This window comes from Lepidothrix coronata, unplaced genomic scaffold, assembly GCF_001604755.1.
Source record: "Lepidothrix coronata isolate B3197 unplaced genomic scaffold, Lepidothrix_coronata-1.0 Scaffold0, whole genome shotgun sequence".
NCBI classification, from domain to species: domain Eukaryota; kingdom Metazoa; phylum Chordata; class Aves; order Passeriformes; family Pipridae; genus Lepidothrix; species Lepidothrix coronata.
The window spans coordinates 10318030-10338053 of record NW_016690180.1 but is presented as its reverse complement, the minus strand read 5'-3'; the positions used below and the strand labels follow the sequence as shown (position 1 = coordinate 10338053).

At 39.8% G+C, this 20024-nt stretch overlaps 1 protein-coding gene across 16 annotated transcripts in view; it reads right to left on the bottom strand.

The window, feature by feature from the left end:
- APBB2 (amyloid beta precursor protein binding family B member 2) overlaps nucleotides 1-20024 on the bottom strand; it is a 182356-nt gene that overhangs the window by 25682 nt on the left and 136650 nt on the right. For 12 of the 16 annotated variants that reach the window (XM_017824818.1, XM_017825378.1, XM_017825610.1 and 9 more), the window contains one exon: nucleotides 16674-16801. In XM_017824818.1, the coding sequence (XP_017680307.1) occupies nucleotides 16674-16801 (128 nt within the window). Of the gene's footprint in view, nucleotides 1-1975; nucleotides 2187-2259; nucleotides 2590-16673; nucleotides 16802-20024 lie in introns of those variants that run through there. The other 4 variants (XM_017826018.1, XM_017825781.1, XM_017825944.1 and 1 more) reach the window with 2 other exon arrangements.

Sequence of the window (20024 nt, the reverse complement as noted above, 5' to 3'; positions counted from 1 at the left end):
AAAGATTTCTGCTTAAAAATTGATGGCTTGATCTAGCCTTCTGTTGCTTATCATGTATTATGAAGACTACTATAACCTAGTCAGATTCTATTTTTAAAATAAAAATAAAATATGAGGCAGCCTGACATGCTATACAAATCCACATTTTGTAAAGACTAAATTGTACTCTTAAAACAGCGGGCACCTTTTCCCAAAATCACTAGACCACCATTTTACAAGGATCAGTTGGATAGAAGAATTTCTGGTTTAAGTCATTAAACAATTATTAAATTCAGCCATAAACATATTTCCAATTTGGAAAATTATTAGAACATATAGAAAATGTTTTACTGTCACATCAACATCAAAATAGTACCAAAAAAAAATGGTTATATTGTTTTCTTTGGCAGATACCAGACCAAATTCAGGGACATGCCAGTTATTTTCTAATAGGAAGAAATGAAAACGAACACTTCTTATTCTCTGATTTAGAACTTCAAAATTTCAGGTTTTAACCTGTATTAACTTTACACAGAGAATAAGGTTATCTCAGCCTATCTTAAACTACACTGAAGAAAACTCTGCAGTCTAACACAAATTAAAGCTTTACAGTGCAGTTGAATCAATGGTAGCAGTCTAATAGCAATCAGATCAGAACTTTGTCCATAATAAGTTTTACTTCATGTCACGAAACACAGAAAACTCCAAATGATGAACCATAAAGCCTTGCTGAAGAGGATACCCAACAGACTGTAACAATACAAGAAATACCACAGACCTTCAATACACACCATAATTATCTGTAATAGTAATTTAGATGGTTTGTTCCCCATTTGTATTGCAACTGGTCAATGTTTAAAATGTCTTAAAAGATAGGGTTTATAACACAGAGACTTGTTGTAAAAGGAAAAATTAACCTGTACTTCAAAAAAAAAAAAAATCTAACTGGTATTATATAAGAAAACTGCACTAATCTTCCCCTTTTTCTCTTTTAACTTCTTATGAAAATAAATAGGCCACTTTTTACTGATAAATGCTTCAGGGCTAAATAATATTCTTTTCCTCGCTCACAAGTTGTTATAATTACACTAACAACAAGGCAACAGCTACAAGAACATAGTTAAAGCCATGGTTTTAAGAGGTGAACGGTTCACGTACTCCCCTCATAGACTCAGTAATGTATGCTGTCCTTTAAGAAAGCAAAAATTATTGCACAAGAACAGGTAGAGCAATGAGGTTCCATAACATGCAAGAAACCTGATGGAAAAGTGAAGCTGCTGAGTCTAAAAAAAAGATAAATGTGCTTGTCTCTCTCCCCCTCTGCATCCAGTGTAATAAGGATTCAAAGCTATATCTCAATTAACAAATCAATGAAATTTCTCCTGCTGCAAATTCTTTATAAATTTAGATAGGATTAAGCAAGTACAGAGACCTCAAGGCAATACATTACATTTAAATCATGAAGTTTCCTCTTCTGTCAGAAGAGCTGTTAACCATTTTACTTCAACTAAATATATTGTTACATGCAGGTATGTCCACATACAGTGCAATACTTCTGTCATGAAACATGTTCACTTCTGGAGATCTACATAGATCACTCAACCTCCACTGTCAGTTATGGGCTGAAAGAAGAAAGCCCAGACTGGCTAGCTAGAAGTTAGCTGGGAATTACACATAAATAATTATATAGGCACCGTATGCTGGGAGGAAAACACAGGGAGTTTTCTTCTCTTGAGCAAATGAGGTTTCTGCTGTTCTTAACTACAGCATCTTTTCATCCACAGCATTACCAGTCAAAACAAATTATGATCATGCTTTACAGAATCAGGCTGGTCAATACGCAGTCAGCAACCGCAGCCAGTTTAGGAACATGCAATTCTGAGCAGAACACAGCCCCCCAGACCTATTAATCATCGGGATCCATTAGGTAGTTTGCTGCTCAAATGAGCAGCATCTGAAGGGATAAAGGAGAGGGAGAACAGCATCAAATACTTACCGCTCAGCACACGATCCCTCTGTTACAGCATTTCTGCTACAGTGCTCTCCTGAAGGTTGCTAAGTGTCAGGTCTTGGAGAAAAGAAATCTGACTTGCCTTTGTCACACTAGGAGCTGTAATTTGCCTTGCAGGCACCCACACAGGAGCTTTTGACTAACAGACCATAGCTTTGAAAATACAGCTCGAGACAAAGGCTACTCCTAATGTGAGACTGCTGTCTGAGGGACGGAGGGTGGGGAGGGAGGGCTGAGGTTTTTTTCTCGTCACTTTTTAAGTTTCTTACCTTTTTGTTGCAGCAAACAGGAATTAAATGCCAAGCACGTCATACACAAACACCGAACTCAATGCTCTGACTGGTCCCCGTCTCTGTTAGCGTGTATCTAGGCATCAGATGTGCACTTGATGCAGCCATGTACTTGTACTTCAACAACGGGGGCCGAATACCCCCGAGAACAGCAGCTCATTCATTTTGCATCGAGTTGAAACACATCATGTCAGCTCCCACTCTCCTCACGGACTGTGCATGCTTGTGTTTGCCCGCTCCAGCTGTGAGTGAGTGGGTGCTTCTCCCTGGAAGGCACCGCTCCTCTGTCAGCCGTGTGTCGATTCCTCCCTTCCCAACCCTTTTACATTCCCGCGCTCTCCACGCTCTGACCCGCAGAAGAGGTGACTCTCCTCCCCCTTTAACAAATCTTCACTGCTACACATTGTGTTTCTAGCCTGTGAACTTCCAAGACTAATCTTTTGTGACAGAAGCAATTTTTTGCAGAAAGTTGAAGTGCACAGGGAGTCTTCTACTCCCAATTTTTCAAAAACTCTGCAAGGCGTTCACAATGTGGCTCTGTACTGAATGCAACAGAGAAAGTATCTTTAAAAAAAGGCAACAAAGATTTACAGCTAAATTCAAAAATTCAGACAAAAGTACAACTGCATTTACTTCAATGAAATTACATCTGTTTATGTTAGAAGTGAGATTTATCCTTGAGCTGTAAAAACAAACACATTGAATAATTTGATTTTACAGAACTGGCACATGCAGTAACAGTAAATCCAATTTAGGAGTGTTGCTTGCACTAAAGGTGACAGTAAACACAATGGTCCTGGAGCTCCAGTTTTTATCCAGCAAAACTCCCCGTCAAATATGCTCAACTAGCAACAAAGAGCCGCTTCTGCAGGAACTGCACTTAAAATGTGGCGGGGCTTAAATCCCATCCGGGGCATTCGGCTTTCACAGCTACTTTCAGGATTGCACATCACTCCTCCTGGATGCAAGGAACACTGGGAAAAGGCAAACTGTGACCAAGGAACAACTGCAATGTCGCAAGGACATGGGTCACTCTTCCCCATGCAAGGGACTTGCTCCTTCAAATGTGCCAACAGAGCTGTCTGTGGGATCACACCTGTCCTCAAGGAAAATGAGCCAACATGGCAAATGCCTACCAACCAGTCTCTTTAAATTATCGGAGCTCAACATGAGTGAAAGCAGAGCAGGGAATGTGACCATGGATATTTCCACCAGCAGAGCTGAGAAGGTGAAAAGCAGTTAAAGACAATTTTCCGGCAGTAACTTCTTTAAGCCACACAGATGCATGAGAAGCAGGATGTTTTTCTACCACCTAAAAATACCCTCAGAGCCAAGTGAGATTCCTTCCTTCCCGTGTATCATCAACAAGGCTTGGCAGGACCAGTTAAGCTCAAGCAACAACCTCTGCCACCCCAAAAGCTTTCCGCTGATTTCCAGGGAGTAACAGGCAGGAATTTAATAAACAAATCTGTTAATGCTGCCTAAGATAAAACAGTTCTGACAGTGCTGAATGCCCAGTGCTAGAGAGTTCAAGGCCATGTAATAATTTTTGCACTGTACAAGTAATTTCTCAAAAGTCTTGAAACAAATCTGGAATTCACTTGTGGGGAGAAAAAGGGCCATTTTTATGGACAAAGTGGCACCTGAAACTGGTTAATGCATTAAAATACACATTCATTACATTTTTAATCCAGATTCCAATATGCATTCAATGTAACTTGTTTAAATTTGAAAATGGGGACAGAATTAATCTGATAACTATTACAACAACCCTCTCCATTGCTGTTCTCCTCTTCTACTCTTGGCAAGTAGCATACAACAGGATATGGTAGCCTTCCAGCTGGCCAAACAACAGCACTTGTGAGAACAAAGTCAGACTTCTACTTAAAAGGCTTCTAAAGAGAGAACCCAGACTTTGCCATTTTAATATGCTGGAACAGGTTGTGGGAGAGAACTGCTCTTCCCTGATCCTCTCTTCAATACAAAGAGAGGAAAAGAGATTCGGCAGAACCTTGAAAACCTGTAAAAAAAAAAAATTAAAACTACATTCCAGTCTTCAAGTTTTTAGCTGGCTATCCAGTAAGTAAACTGGGACTAAATTCTAATCCTGTGTTGGTTTTAATGTTTTGTGTTAGATGCCATACTTACCGCCTGTGTGCCTTTCAGTAATGACATGACTGGATACAAACATGCTGGCTCTGTAGTTTCGAGAAATATCTTGCCCTGGTTTCAGCATTTCAGCTTCCCTTGCCCCTCACTCTCTGTTCCTCCAAGTTTGTTGCTTCTAATTGCTAAGTACGAAAAGGGCAACAGATTTACCTCTGCCATCAGAAATAGAAAAATCTCCCAGGGTTTGGCAAGCAGGCAGTTTCTGAAAATGAAAAACAAACTGGGCCAAATGTCTTCCCATTCGTGCATACACAATTTGCTTAGTAACTACAATTGCACCTCACGTTTGTTTTTCTGGCAAAACTTAGCTTTACCGATTCTCAGTCACACCCAAAAATGTGAATTCAAACATGAATTTAAATTTTAAGGTATAAGATTTGGGGGGGTGGTGGTGTCTGATTTCTGATTTCTTCCAGTTTACTTGGCCAAATATCTCTATTCTGAAAATGAAAGTCACATAGAAATCTTCTTTCATGAACTGTGTTGTAAAGAATAATCATCAGTAAGCTCTGAGACCAGCCATGGAAGTCGCAGCACTTGGCACTGGCTGCCAAGCTTGGCTGACAGGCTCTCCCCAGCAACAACTGCTACCAGAAACACTGTGAAAAAAATTTCCAGCACAAACACTACACCAAGTCCCATTTCCCACTGCCAGCCAGTGCTGTGAACTTGCAGCCAAATCCCTACACAGGAAGGATCTTAGTACTGCAATTTACCTACAGGCTGTGAAAGAAATAAGCTTGCAGCAAGCAGTGGATCAAACTTACACTGACAAAAACAGCAGGAGCAGCCAGCCTTGGCAAGGTGAAAACTGCCCAGGAGAGCTCTCAGCTCATGAAGACCTGACAAATTCAATTTCTGCACTGCCAAAAGTGCCAAATTAAGGCAGCAGGGGTGTTTTGGGACATGCCTGGTGTATAAATACCACCTGTGTTGCTCCAGCCTCTCCCAGCTATCACGTGCTGCCCTCTCATGGGTCCATAGCTGGGTTCTATGTTCCCAAGCTGCTGTGTTCCTCACTGGGGATGAGGTTCAGCCAAGCTCATAATGAGGGAATCAGTATTTAACACTGTAAAGAATCCAGGCAGATCTCCACGCACTCAGCAGCAATGACGTGCCCAATTCTCTGGTTAAACTGCCAGTGAACAGCAGGGCACTCGAGTAAATGAAATTAGCTTACACTCTAGACACAGGGGTGGGATTGTGTTCTCCCCAAACTGAACAGTTATTCCTATTGCATGGCCAGAAGCTGTTTTCCTCAGAGTGACATACCAAGCCTGGGTAAATACCAGGAGAGCTGTGGCTGGGCTGAAGAAACAAAACCACTATCAAGTGTCTGAGATCCTTATACTTACCCTGAGCATATGCAAGGTCTAGATCCAAGGGTTTCACATACACATAATTTTGAGGAAAAAAGAAAATGAGTTTGTGGGTACAGAACTTGGGTTCAGATTGCAGTTTGCTTTAGCTTGAACAAAAGGAAAATTATATTATAGCAACACATTCACGTTGTGAGGCCAAGAGTGTACTTTTGCATGTGCAGAGGGTAGTCAGTCCTAGCTGCTGCACTCACATTGCTGGCTCACAACTACGGACTTGTAGTCCTAACTTGAGGTAAAAGCAGAAGCAGGTTTGCATCCCAGCTCATGCATCTGCAGCACCGAAAGCTCCACTTCCACCCTGCAGGAAGAGAAACAAATGTTTCTCAAGGTAGCCTTGCCTTCTGCTATTCTGAGGCACCCATCCTATCCCTGAAGCAAAACTTTTTGACATTTCCAGGAAACAAAAAACTAGTCCTTCTAGCAAATCTCAGCACAAAAATTTTGTTTAGTCTTTAACAACCTAGAAGCTTAAAATCTCCCATAATCTACTTTCGTCACAAATTAACAAGCAGTACCAGCAGTGCCTATCTTCTAATTTACCTGAAATTTCCTATTATTTTCAAAAAGAGAGGAGAAAAGGTGAGAGGCAAGTGAGGAAACATTTAATAAAGTTTAAATCCTGGATTCAGACAGGTATATGAGCATCTCCATACACATCTAACAACTTGTTAGAAACAAGTTTCTAACATCCACTGATGGATGAAGAAAATTTGAAATACTACCTTGAATCCTAAAGGCTCCAAAGTGACAAAATGAATATGTCATTTATGAATGCCTGGATTGGCAATATTCCAGAAGAGCTTTGTTTGTTTTTTTACATTAAGGCCCTTGAAGCCATGTGTGTACTTCATAAATGGAGGGCAAGTTTGCTTTCTCTAATTCATCTCATTATGTTCCTGATGCTAGCTGAGCAAAACCAGAGATGAAAAGCTATTTTCCTAAATAAATACACATAACTGTCCCCCAAAAAGAAAGAAAGAAAAGAGTCTTCCTTAGTGTGTCTATTTTCTTGTGAATGTGGGTACTTTTAATCTTAAATGTGTATCTCGGAGATACACATGCAAAGTGTCTTTAGATTTATCAGGCACTGCAAAAAGGAACTGGCAAAAATAAATTTCTTAATGAAGAAAGACTGATGATACACAACTAGAAAGCAAAAGCAGTTCAATACACCCTTGGCAAACTGAACTACACCTGTGATCAGCTTGCCAAAAGAATGACCTTAACTGCTCTGAGACTGTCTGTAATTGCAGAGGACAGGCCATAAGGACCCAGGTGCACCCTTCAGTCTGAGCTACTGAAAAATAACTCTGTAAGTAATCTACAATTCCTTTTGCTACATCCTGTTGACAAATACAGCATCATTACAAACATTGCCACACGTCACTAACAGGTACTCCAGAACACAGGCAAGCTCACTTTCAAAGGTTCTTGTCCGAAGTGGAAAAATGTGCTTACTTCACTGATGTTAAATATAGGATCAGGAGAATACCAGGACAAATACTGAAGCCAGCCACCTTGCAGACCTCTAACTCTTTCATGCTCTTCTAAGAGTCACAGTAGGCTCCTTACTTTTCCACCTGCTATTTTGTTCTCGTACAAGAACCACCCTAGCCCTGCTAAAGAAATAACATTTATATCATCCTGACACTCACAGAGGTACTACACTGATTTTGCTGAGCAGTATTCAGGTTTTCCAGGTCCATCTCTATAAGTTATGGACTAACTCAACTCATGCTGAAGCCAATAAAAAACTTCCTATCAATTACAAGGGGAATTTGGTCCAACTCAGGGGGCACAAGCATACATCAGCCAACTTTGAAATTAATCAAGGTGGGGAGAGGGGAACTTCAGGCAGTAAAATATTGAAATTCTAGAGATAATTAAGTTCTATGTTTAATGCATCATTCAAATTATAAATTCAAATTATCTTTATGGCATTAAGATGAATAGTATTTGTGTGAAGATGACCATCACAAAAAAAGATGTAATGCACACAGACTTTTCAATGTCATTAAGTGTAGGGAATTGGCTATAGAACACGGTTTGCCTAGGCCGTGAGAAGATCTGAGATAGCAAGGCCACAGTGTCTTTGTAAGTGCTAGTTGGCTCGTAAACAGGACGTTGTGATTAGCAAAACAAAAGGCATCTAAGAGCCACCTGTGTCAACATAAGGAGGGAGTAAGAGGCGGAATCAACACTTAAGCCAGAACCAATAATGAGCTTAACTTTTGCAATATGTATGAGCTAATTATAAAGCATATATTAAGCTGTTAGCAATGATCAATAAACGAAGCTTGCTGATTCTCATATTGAGGGTCCCTTTCTTCCCTCGTCCAACAATTAAGCACAAATTTCTTTTAAAAAATACAGATGTTAATGTAAGTTTCTAAATACAGAAACAAGTCAGTCAGCAACTAAACCCCTAAATGTTTAAGACACTTGAATTATCTGTTGAAAAAAATCTTTTAGTTTGCTCAAATTAGTGTTTAAGTTTTTGCTAATCAATCTGCACATATCAAAGAGACTTCAATAGGCAATCTACCTCCATTGCCAGAGGCCAAATTGTTCTGAATACCACTGACAAACAAAGGCCCTTTTCCCTGGTGGAGCCACTGTTAAGAAAGAAGCCAACATACCATTCTCCAAATTAAAAGCCTGAAGTGAAAACACTTTCTAAATACATGGAATGGATAAGACAGTATATGCTATGATTTACATAAAAATGCACTGCACATAAATATTTGAATTGCAATGAGCTAATAGCAAACGTGGAAAAGCATCCACAGGTAGATATGACATTTAAATAATTGAAGTGGTAACTTGATAGCAAGAGCATCCTCATATATTTTAGAGGTATATCCCAAATTATTATACAAGCACAGTTAGCCAAGTTTGTGACTGTGCTTAGAGAGCGACACAGGACAAAATTTGTACCTTGTTTTACTACTGCATATACCACATGCCAAAAGGCATCCAGTGGTCTACAAATACGTAGGCATGTCACAAGTTCTCTTGATATCAGGAGTAAAACACTCATTTAAACATGAAAAGTTAATACTGGCCTATTTCAATACATCTCCACTCTACCGTCTCTTTCATGTTAAATCCCAAAGCTAAAATAAACCAGTCTAATGAATCAAAATATGAATGCACACATGCAGCTTTTTTGCATCCACTTCACTGTATTTGCTTGAAAATACATTGATTCTGTACGCTTGACTGGATTTCCCTTTTCACAGCTGGATTGTTTCATTACCCCCTCCTAGAACACACTGCACTTCCAAACAATGATGTCAGGACTTATGGATATAAATGGGAAGTTTCGTATAAACAATCACTTAAGGTATTTCTTAGTGAGAAGGAAAAATGCTTCCAAGACATAGAAAGGGATATTCAGATGCAATTAGCTTAAGGAAGAGGAGAAAGTAAATGATAATTGTAAAAAAAACCCAGCTAAAAATATAGGTCAGGAAAGCCAGTAAAATCCTTTTCCTCCAGAGTAATCCTTCACCTATGCCCCATTTACCTGATTCCTCACAGTATGTTTTGTCCTTATTTCAAGGTTACGGGGACCGAAGGGAATAGGCAATATTGATTAATGGTGTTTCAGAGACTGAAGAGTGCAGCTGAAATTACACATTCTTTGAAGGGTGTTATCTTTTCAGAAGAGCAGGTGCAAACACCATTTGAGTTTTAATTTATTTTATTTTCTGCTTTTCTTGACCATGTCTCTAATGCAGAAGGGAAAGTTTATTATTCATTATCTTGTGCAGTTTGATAAGCTTTTTTCATGGAACTGGAGAAAGACTCAATCTCAGAGCACATTCAATCATCACCTCAAAAGGAGGGCAATCCAGGAAGATCTTAAAACACCTCCCTGAACAATGTAGCTACAAGCCACAATGCATCACTGAAGCCTGTTGTGTTGCTTGTATACAAAATATTTTCTGAAAAGAATGATAAATTACAAACACAAAAGGATATCCCAACCACACTAAACTTGTATTTATTCTCTTTATTTCTCTTAGTTTTTAATTCTCTAAGGCCAGGTATCCCTCCTGAAGTCTCATGTCCAAGTGATAAGACAAGCACAGGAGCTCAAGTCAGGTAATATCTCTGAGTACACAGTCTCAGCTGGGAAATGCAGGGTGACATGAGATGGGCACTCAACATGCAGCACAGCTTCCACACTCCCCACTCACCCCTGTTCTGTCCTCTAACAAACCAGTTCTCAGTCAGACTTGTCCCTACCCCACTTAGTGTGACACACACTCAAAACTAAAAAGAAAATATTTAACCTGCTGTAGCACTGTTGTTCAAGTGAAAACTTCCATTTCTGGATCTACAGAAAGGTTCCTAAATCTGAATTTAGACACTTGATTTTCAAATATACTGCATATACAGAGATCCTACTTAAGTCAATGCACAGTGCAGGTGTTAAACACCTCTGAAATCTGGCCATTTTTATTAAGCTGTTGAAACAGCAAGAGAGAATTCTATTTTTAATTTGCCATATTCTGAGGAATTTGAGCCATCATTTCATATCATTTATTCCTCATTTTCCACAGATTTGTCTCATTTTCCTCACTTATATCACTCCAATAGTTTTCTCTTGTCCTAACAGCTCCTGAGATAACAGAGTAATTTGTTTTGTTATTAGGACTTTCTTCTCTTCCAGCCTTACAGGATTACATCCATCTGACCTGGGGCATCTATCCATTTGTCTGCTCTCCCCTTCTGAGGCAGCTCAAGCCTCATCTTTGGTTGTCCATTGTTCTACTTTCCTCAATCCAGTTGCCTTCTCTGCCTTTCTCCCCTTTTTGAATCCCAGCTTCATTTTATTCCAGTGTCTAGGCAGCAGAAAAACAACAGCAGTTCAGAGAAGGGCAATGGACATCCACACAGATGAAGGGATCCCAATCACCCCCACCTGACAAAATGGCATTATTAGGACAGAGGAGGGAGCACAAAACATTCACATTGTCCAGTCAAAGTGCCTGTGGTCAGAAAACCCTAACAGCAGAGAATGTGCCTCTTTCAGCACTTAAGAACCAAAAGCAACCAGGCTCCCTCCTCAGCCTGTCAGGAAAACACACAAACTGTACAGCAGAAACAAATCTGCTCTATGTGGTGACAAAGCTAGTGGATGAACAGACATGTGCTACGTGGTTTGTTTAACATTCAAGGTGCCTGCACCATCCAGCAACTAGTTCCATACTCAGTCCCATCAAAGCTGGTCTCCTGAATCTACCAGCAGCCCTCCTGGCCAGCTAACCACAGAACATTTCAGCTGGATATACTGCTGTTGTATGAAGACACCAGGAGAGAAGAAACTGATCTTTCAGTCAATTATAAAACTTGAGGCAGGCTTTGGATTGGTGGAAGAGCAATGCAGATATAGGAGGATTCAGGTAAATGTGCTAACAGAAACTCTTTTACAAAATTGATGGGCTGTTACCTTTTCTCTCTTCCTTGTTAGTGAGCAGCTCAGAAGGCAAAGGACATGCACCAGCACTCAAGGAGAGACAACACCCAACCTGAGGAATGATTTATGTATAGTCCTGCAGCTTGCAAGTGAAAAGAACAGCCCTTTTAGCTTCAATAGACTGAGGCCATAAACATGCTTTTGGAAAAAAACACCGCAGGTGTGGCTTGTTAAGCAAACACAACACTGACAATTATTCACTGACACACCTGTGACACTTCCATGTGACAATTATCTTATTGACCTTGAAATAAAACCATTTACGCAACTGTAAGGACTTTTCTTATTTACAAACAATACTAACTGAATCATCATGGCTCTTTTCAGTACAGCAGCATAGTGGCTTTTACTTTTAAAAATCACAAAATATCACCTAAGAAACTAAGTCTGCCAAAAGGTTGCACATACAGAGTACATTTATTTTCCTTTAATGCCCATATATATGTATCAAACATAGGAGCTCACAGAGTACACATATATACATGTATAACCACTAATTTGTGGGAACCTGCTTTTGTTCCTGATTTTTTGAAGGTGCTCCAGCCTTTCTTAAAATCAAACATTTTACCAACTGATTAATGGAAAACAAGGGATGTTACCTTTCAAAATAAAAAGTCACCACACAACCCAAGTTAACAAAATTATGAAGCCTTTGCTTATCAGAGGATTGTTAAATAAGAAACTCTAGAGATCAGGATATTAATGTAATGTATGGAGAGAGTGAATACAGTCTCCTGGAAGATGTTTCTGCCTTAGATGAGCTAGACGACACATCCTCAGATTAAACTTTCATCAGCAGATCTCTGTATTTCATCAATTTTTCATTATGGCATAGCTTAGAAAATCATCTGGTCAGGTGTCATTAGAAAACCTCTTCATCTTCCAAAGCAAAAACTACCCAAATAAATTAGTACAAGCAAAAGAGAGTTAAAAGGAGGGCCTGCAGATCGTTTAGGGGTTCAACAGATCAAAATATAGGGAAATACACATTTCTACAATATTTTAAAATTGAAACACTACCTTTCACAACAAATCCAATATGTTTTTTATATAGGTTCTTGGACTAGAAGATATAGCTAATTAACAAAAGGCAAGTGCAACAACTTCTGGAAGACCTTCATCCCAGAAACTGGGATGTCACTAACTTTGAGGATGCTTAATCCACCAAAGCAGCAATGTGATCCCCTCACTTTTTTTCTGATGATGGCAAACTCATAATCAGGGAAAGTTGCTTTTGCAGTCAGTGAATGGCTCTGGTATTTCTCACCTCAGTAGCAACAGGTGATTTTACCAGGAGGAGCCCAAGGACTGTGTGCTAATATATACATGAAAAGAGATGCAGTGCAATTTCCAGCTCAACAATATGTTTTTCTCAGCTCGTGTTCTCCTGTCACCAAATGCTTTTTTCTTGCGTTAGTGCTTTTTCAGCAACCGCTACATCCTTTATGCTACCTTTCAAAACATGTTTCCTAGACTAAACATCTCTATGCCCAAAACACATTGTACATCTGATTATTCAGTCATAAGTTTGTTCTTTCTGCTTGTCCTTTGGATCTTCTGCTATTTAACATCACCTGCAGTCTGAGTCTACTTACAAATAATGGCTACACTGCTTTTCCTGCAGTCTTATTTTTTAAAATGTGTCAATAAAATATTGAACAAATTACATTTCAAAAAGGGTGGGCTCCAGTCCTGAAAATCATTCTGGACACAATATTTCTGTAGAAGCACCTATCAAGATGATTACAAAGGGCTAAGAATAGGAAAGCTCTGAAATCAATCTTATGAAAAAAAAATAGATTCCAACAAAAGTGGCTAAGAACATTATTGTGCCAGCAAATGAAATATTAAGGCTAGTTTTGATTGCGTGTTTAATACATAAACACAATATATAATAAACTTCAATAAACTATTTCTTGTTGTTACTTACAGCAATCAATCTACAAAAATCATATTCTCTTGAAACAAGAAATGTTCCCTTTGAACACAGAAAGGCCCACTTCCATTACTGACAGTAGAAACATGAAAAAACGTTAGTTTATTTGCTCTTCCAGGTTCTCTGTGTTGTCAGTGTCACAAAAACAACATCTTTTCAGGAATACAGTTGAGAAAGCTTCTACTTTTTATGACCAAAAGGTAGAACTAGGTTTGTTTGAGGAGTTCTTGTTGCTTGTATTTTTTAAATTGGACCTGCACTTCTCCCACATATGCCATAACTGAGTATTTTTTTTTTCTTAATACAGATGTGAGTTTCTGCAGAAGTCTCAGCAGAACTGGAATTCATCTTTGGCCCCCAGATATGGCAGGAGTGGGATCAGAGATGCTATTTCCTTTGCCCAGTACATAGTTTTTGGTAAATGCTGTGGGATATCGTGGCAGATCTGTAGGTCAGAGCAGACAGAATGAGCTCCACACACGATCTTTCCCATCAACTCCTGCCCTACTGATAGGGCTTATATTCATCTAGAAGAGTCTGCTATTGCCTCCCACCCCCAGATATATTTCACCAAAAGCTAACAACATTATTGGTGTCACTTGGTAGCAAAAGGCATATTTCTCTTAAATGTTCCCTTAAAACATTTATGATTCTATGACCAGTTCTGTCTTTAGGAGAGGTGGGTACCCAGCCTGAGGAAATATGACCCATTATCTTATTTTATAAAAAACATAATGGAATTATTTTATTTTTCAAAGAAAAGTAAGTATTTGGAAAAAGAACTGTAAATGCTTCAAAAAAAAAAGAGGATGAAAATTAAAGCTGGCTTCCTTTAGTCTGTAAAGCTGCATCACATTTAGGTGCCCCTTAAGATGCTCTATTTATTTTTGACTGAACTAGCAAGCCACTACAAAATCTGACTTGAAGGGAAATGTGCAATGCGACCATTTTCTAATGCAAACAAAGCACTCTAATGGTTTATTCATAAGAAGTTAAAACCTTTTTACTTTGCAGCATTTCAAACTGGATTTCCCCCTTTTAGATCTCTCAGAAATCTGGATCAGTTAAAAACCAGTTAACCTGCCCCCTCCAACCATCGGTCATTTATAAAAATAAAAAAATTAGAAAGAGGGAATTGGGTCACCCTTCTTCTTGGAAATTTAGCCATTGATAATTAGAAACTTTGAGGAGGATTATAGAAGCTTCAGAAAATCTTTTACTGGGAAAGATTTTTGAGGTTTGAAATGACATTTCCCATCTGAAGTCGGAGACAAAAAACCCCCGCCTGCTACTGCAAATATCTTGATAATCACAGAATCATAAAATGCTCTCTGGGTTTGAAGGGTGACCTCAAAGATCACCATGTTCTAACCTCCCCTGCCTTGGACAGGGATACCTTCAACTAGATCAGGTTGCTCAGAGCTCCATCCAACCTGGCCTTAAACACTTCCTGGGATGGGGCATCCATAACTTCTCTGGGCAACCTGTTCCAGTGCCTCATTACCCTCACAGTAAAGAATTTCTTCCTAAGATCTGATCTAAACCTACTCTCCTTCAGTTTGACACCATTCCTCCATGTCCTGTCACTACATGCTCTTGTAAATAATCTTGCCCCATCTTTCCTCTAAGCTCTCTTCAGGTACTGGAAGGCCGCAGTTAGGTCACCCCTAAGCCTTCTCTTTTCCAGGCTGAACAATCCCAATTATCTCAGCCTTTCCTCATAGGAGAGGTGCTCCACCCCTCTAATCAACTTGAACTCACTCCAACAGGCTGATGTTCCTCCTGTACTGGGGACCCAGAGCTGGATGCAGCACTCCAGGTGGGGCCTCACCAGAGCAGAGTACATTGGCAGAATCAGCTCCCTCACCCTGCTGGCCACGCTGCTTTTGATGCAGCCCAGGACACAACTGGCTTTCAGGGCTGCAAGTGCACATTGCCAGGTCACGTCCAGCCTCTCATCCACCAGCATTCCCAAGTCCTCCTTGGCAGGGCTGATCTTGATCTGTTCATCCCCCAACCTGTATATACTGGGGGTTGCCCTGACCCAGGTGCAGCACCTTGCACTTGGTCTTGTTAAAACTCATGAGATTCCCATGGGCCCACTTCTCGAGCTTGTCCAGGTCTCTCTGGATGGCATCCTGTACTTCAGGTGTGTCAACAGCACCACTCAGCTTGGGGTCACCTGCAAATTTGCTTAAGGTGCACTCGATCACTTCATCTATGTCATTAATGAAGACATTAAATAATACTGGTCCCAACAGGGACCTCTGAGGGACATCACTTGTCACTGATGTCCATCAGGACTCTGAGCTGTTGACCACTACCCTCTGGATGCGACTGTCCAGCCAATTTGTTATCCATCTAACAGTCCACTCATCAAATCCAGCTCTCTGCAATTTAGAGGGAAGGATGTTGGGGGGGGGACCATGTCAAAGGCTTTACAGAATTCCAGGTAAATGACACCTGTAACACTTCCTTAGTCCACTGATACAGTCACTCCATCATAGAAGACCACTAGGCCCTAATCAAACATGGACATAAACAGCAGCAGCTTGTCAAGTGTTACTCAATCCCTACTACCCATGTGTCAGGATGGGTAGTGTCCTAAGATCCTGGACTTACTCCATGTGAATGGCAATGTTTTTGCTAGGTCAAAATTCCAAGTGGGACAGGGAGACAGCTCGCTCTCCTGCTCCAAGTCAGTCACTTTAACAACCCTGTTCCCACAGTGATGTTACCTGACAAAGAAGGATGTTACCAAAAGAACACCAGTCAGGAAGGAAACCTAAGGAAAGACTGCCTCCATGGCAGGAAGGCCTTTAGCACATACTCCTGGTTGTTCCCTACAGAAAGGAAGAACTTCAGCTCCCAGCCAAGCCACATTTCATGGACAAATCTTAGTATTCTGCAACACCCCTGGGAATTTTCTTCCATCAAGAGCTAGAAGTAATGGTAATGGCTTAAAACCATTATTTTTTCCTCACTCCAACTTTTTTCTCCATCAAATCAAATATCTCAAGAAAGTGGCAACACATGCATACAATCAGAGCATAGGTGGCACATTTAACTTGGACAAGCAGGAAGAAATGCTTTCACATAGCCAGGAGAAACATACTATAGGACATATTTGAAAACATGGTTTTATACTAAAAAGTATTACATATATCTGAAACAAAAGGATGTTGTGTATGCAGTTTTATGCACCTGGCTAAATTAATCTGAAAGGTTTGTTGAATATGGGTTTAGCAAAGCAGCATATAAGTGATACACTATGAAAAGCAGAGTTTAAAATGTAACACTAGCAAGAAAATAAGAATTTACCCACCTTCCCATAGCCCCAGAACACACTTATATGTACTCTGTATCAGTAGACCAAAATAGCACCAAGTCAAGAGGGATAAGGAGAGTGAAGACTTACCGACCATTGTCACGGCCCACGCCCCAGACTCTGATGCTCACAATGGGCTGCGAGTGCAGAACTGTGCGGTCCATGGGGTCAATCAGGTTCAGCATGTCATTTTCCAGTATAAGGTACATGTCTTTGCCCTGCAACTCCAGACAAAGTACAGTTACACAGTACATCCCTCTCTCAAACCAACTGGGCTCAAGGTGCTATGCCTGTGCTGTTCAGACTTGCTTCCTCTTAGTTTACTCAAAGTTTTGGTTTGTTCCAAGAGCAATTGAAAACTAGTTCATATACTTCCAGTGTGAAAAAGATGTAAGATACTTTCTTTCTACTACATGTTTAAACAATGCCAATCACAAAAGGCTTTGATGTATTTTAAATGCAACTCATTCAAGCCCAAGCTATTGAGTTCTTCAACAGACTCTGTGTTCATCTTTTCTTCAGTAAATTCTTCCAAATACATGAGAGGTCACAGTCTGTCTCAACAGCAAAAGCTTATATCAAAACCTGTACCCATGAGGCAGAGTTCCTTCTTTCAAAGTGTTTTGTTTCCATAAACTTTACCAATGGATTATGGGAAGAGACAGCAATTTGTATGTGTCAAAGGATTTACAAATTACTCTTTGAAGAATGATTAAAGGGGAAAACCTAGCATTAAGACCAGATTGTGAATTCTGCTAGTGATTGCAGAATCCTGGAGCCAGGATTTCTCCCTAACTCTTTTGGCATGTAAGAACAAGGATAATGCTTTTTCCCCTTACAGAAAACAAATTTAGAGACAATTTTCCTTTTGATGCTAATTCACAAATGCTAATCTTCCCCCTATTATTAGCATTTGTAATAGGTCTGCTGCCTGTCCTATCACACTTAATACCTCTCTTCTTGGAGTACACATGCAGACCATGAGATCCCACAGAAGTAATCCTGGACCTATTGTTGACAGTTAAGACAAGCTCCTGCCAATCAGAAGAAGGTGGAACCTATGAGCTAAACATAGAGTAATTTGTTTCCTCTCTATTGTGCCAGAATCTATAAATGAACAGAAAGAATGGAAAGGATCTGACTCTCTACTGACAAATGTTTCAAAACCAATCTTTTCCTTCACCTCAGTGACACAGAAACCCTCTTCTTGCTTGGTTACAGTGGCTCAAGTCTCAATGATGTCTAATTTTGTGTCTGGCTAAGAAATAAATTCATGTCACTCTGGGAGCCTTATGCCACAGTTTGTAGGCTAGGCAGCATGGGGCAGGCACTGCCCACCTCCTTCCCAACCCCAGATCTCCTAACAGTGAGTCAAAGAGGAGCTGTGACACAGAGCTGGCAGTGCAAGTGCCAAGAGGGATGTGGGAGAGATAGGGGACACCTGGTATATGTGATGCCAACACAAGAATATTTTGCCTGATGGGAAAAAGCACAGCTGTGGCAGAGATGCAAGGCTGTATATATAGGCTGCTCCTAGAGAAGCAGAAACAGATGTAGCTGTGATAGTCACGCACAAAAATGGGGCAAACCAGCAGCACTGAGCTGCTAGCGACACAGAGAAAAAGAAACACGAGAAATAAAACACAAAAGCCAGGATGACACCAGACAGACCAGGATGATGAAGGAAACCAAAGAGAAAACAGAGTCATCACAAAGAAAAAGTGGGAAAAATTTGCTTGGAGGTCAAAAGCAGTAAATAAATTGTGTGAAGAATGCTGCCAAGTGTCACAAAGATTGCTTTTTGGATCCATTTTCTACTTAAATATTTGTTCCAAAAGGAAATTATTACAAGAATGTAAAATCTGTTCATCATGCAAAATATACTGGGATTAGAGTAATGAAACTGAAACCAAATTAGCTGGAAAAAAATTGGAGAATGGGCAGATAAGCAACATAAGTCACAGGAAATTATCCTTGTAATGCTCAAGGGACAGCTTGTCCACAACCAGAAACAATATATTTTGCTAATTTTTGTAGCCTTATTATACAAAAGCTATTTTAGAGATGGAAACACTGCATAGGGCAAAAAGACATTATTCAGACAGACTGGGAGCTTGAGCATAGGCTTTAATGTCTCAGACTGCTGAAGAGCTGCTGAGATCTCACGGTTTGAGATGAGGAAAGGGAAGAGCCATGCAGAGAAAGTAAACAGAGGGAAGAGAGGCTCAATGCCAGCACACGACCCAGAAGTGTTACAGGTTGAGGTATATAGGTCAATGGCAAGAACGCATCTTTTTCATGTAAGTGATATTGTAATGTACAGAAATATAATGCATCACAGAAGAGCAACACAAACAGATGAGTAGCGTTTTTCTTTTTAGATTTTACAGGACAGTAGACATTCAAAAGTTACAGGGAATTTCTTTTGGAGCAAAGGGCATGAAATCCCAAGTTAAAGCCAGTAACAAAGCTTCTGCAGGGTCAGGATTTTAACCAGGGTATGGGAGTTTTTGTGTTTTGTTTTGTTTTTTTTAAATCATGAAAACTTGGTGATGGTCCTAGCCCCAATTTCACTTTCATTATATTCTAGCTAAAGTAAATCTTTAGGCAATCTTAAAACCCCTATCTGCAGTCATCAGTTCTAGTCTCCTAATAGACTTCTGCTATAATTGCTCCATCTGATGGAGCTGTCAGTGACACAGCACTATTTTTTTCAGATTCCTCTCTAAAACACACCTCTTCCAATCACTCTTGAACCTTTACATAGCAAGCAGAAAAATGTGGTTCGTTATAATGAATTCTTTTAAAATCAAGAATACAATTTATTTCAGGAGCCACCTATTAAAGCACATTGTCTCTATTGTTTTGTCAGGCTGATTTTTTTTTTTTTAAACAAATAGCAGTCTTAATTGAAATATCCATTCAAGAGGACCAAAACTTTCCAACAGTTTGGCTTAAAAACCCACAAGGGTTTCCAGCAGAGAACAATGGAATAGACAGAGAGAAATATGGGAAAATGTGAACATTAACTCTTAAAACAAAGCACATGCAATCAAAGTAAACAATATACTTCAAGCTGACGAGAATTCTGTCATCTGAAATATGGGTGAGATTACACACGCGTAAAGACACTGGGGTTTTCCTCCTCCTGGGATCAGCAGTAAGTCCAAAGTCCATGACTGACACACCTCTAATTGCCTGTCTAGCTAAATTATCCATATAAAACTGATCCCAGATGTAAGAAAAAAGGGAAACCTATGTTATTTTGTTCATTTATATATACAATATTTATTTCTTACATAGAAAAATCCTTCTGAAATTATTTGAAATAGATGGAACACTATAAATGAGCTCCTTTAAACATAATTTTAATTTTCAAAGAGGCACTTGCTCTCTGTAGCACCTTGGCACGGCTGTGGTCATAGCCAGGATACTGGACTT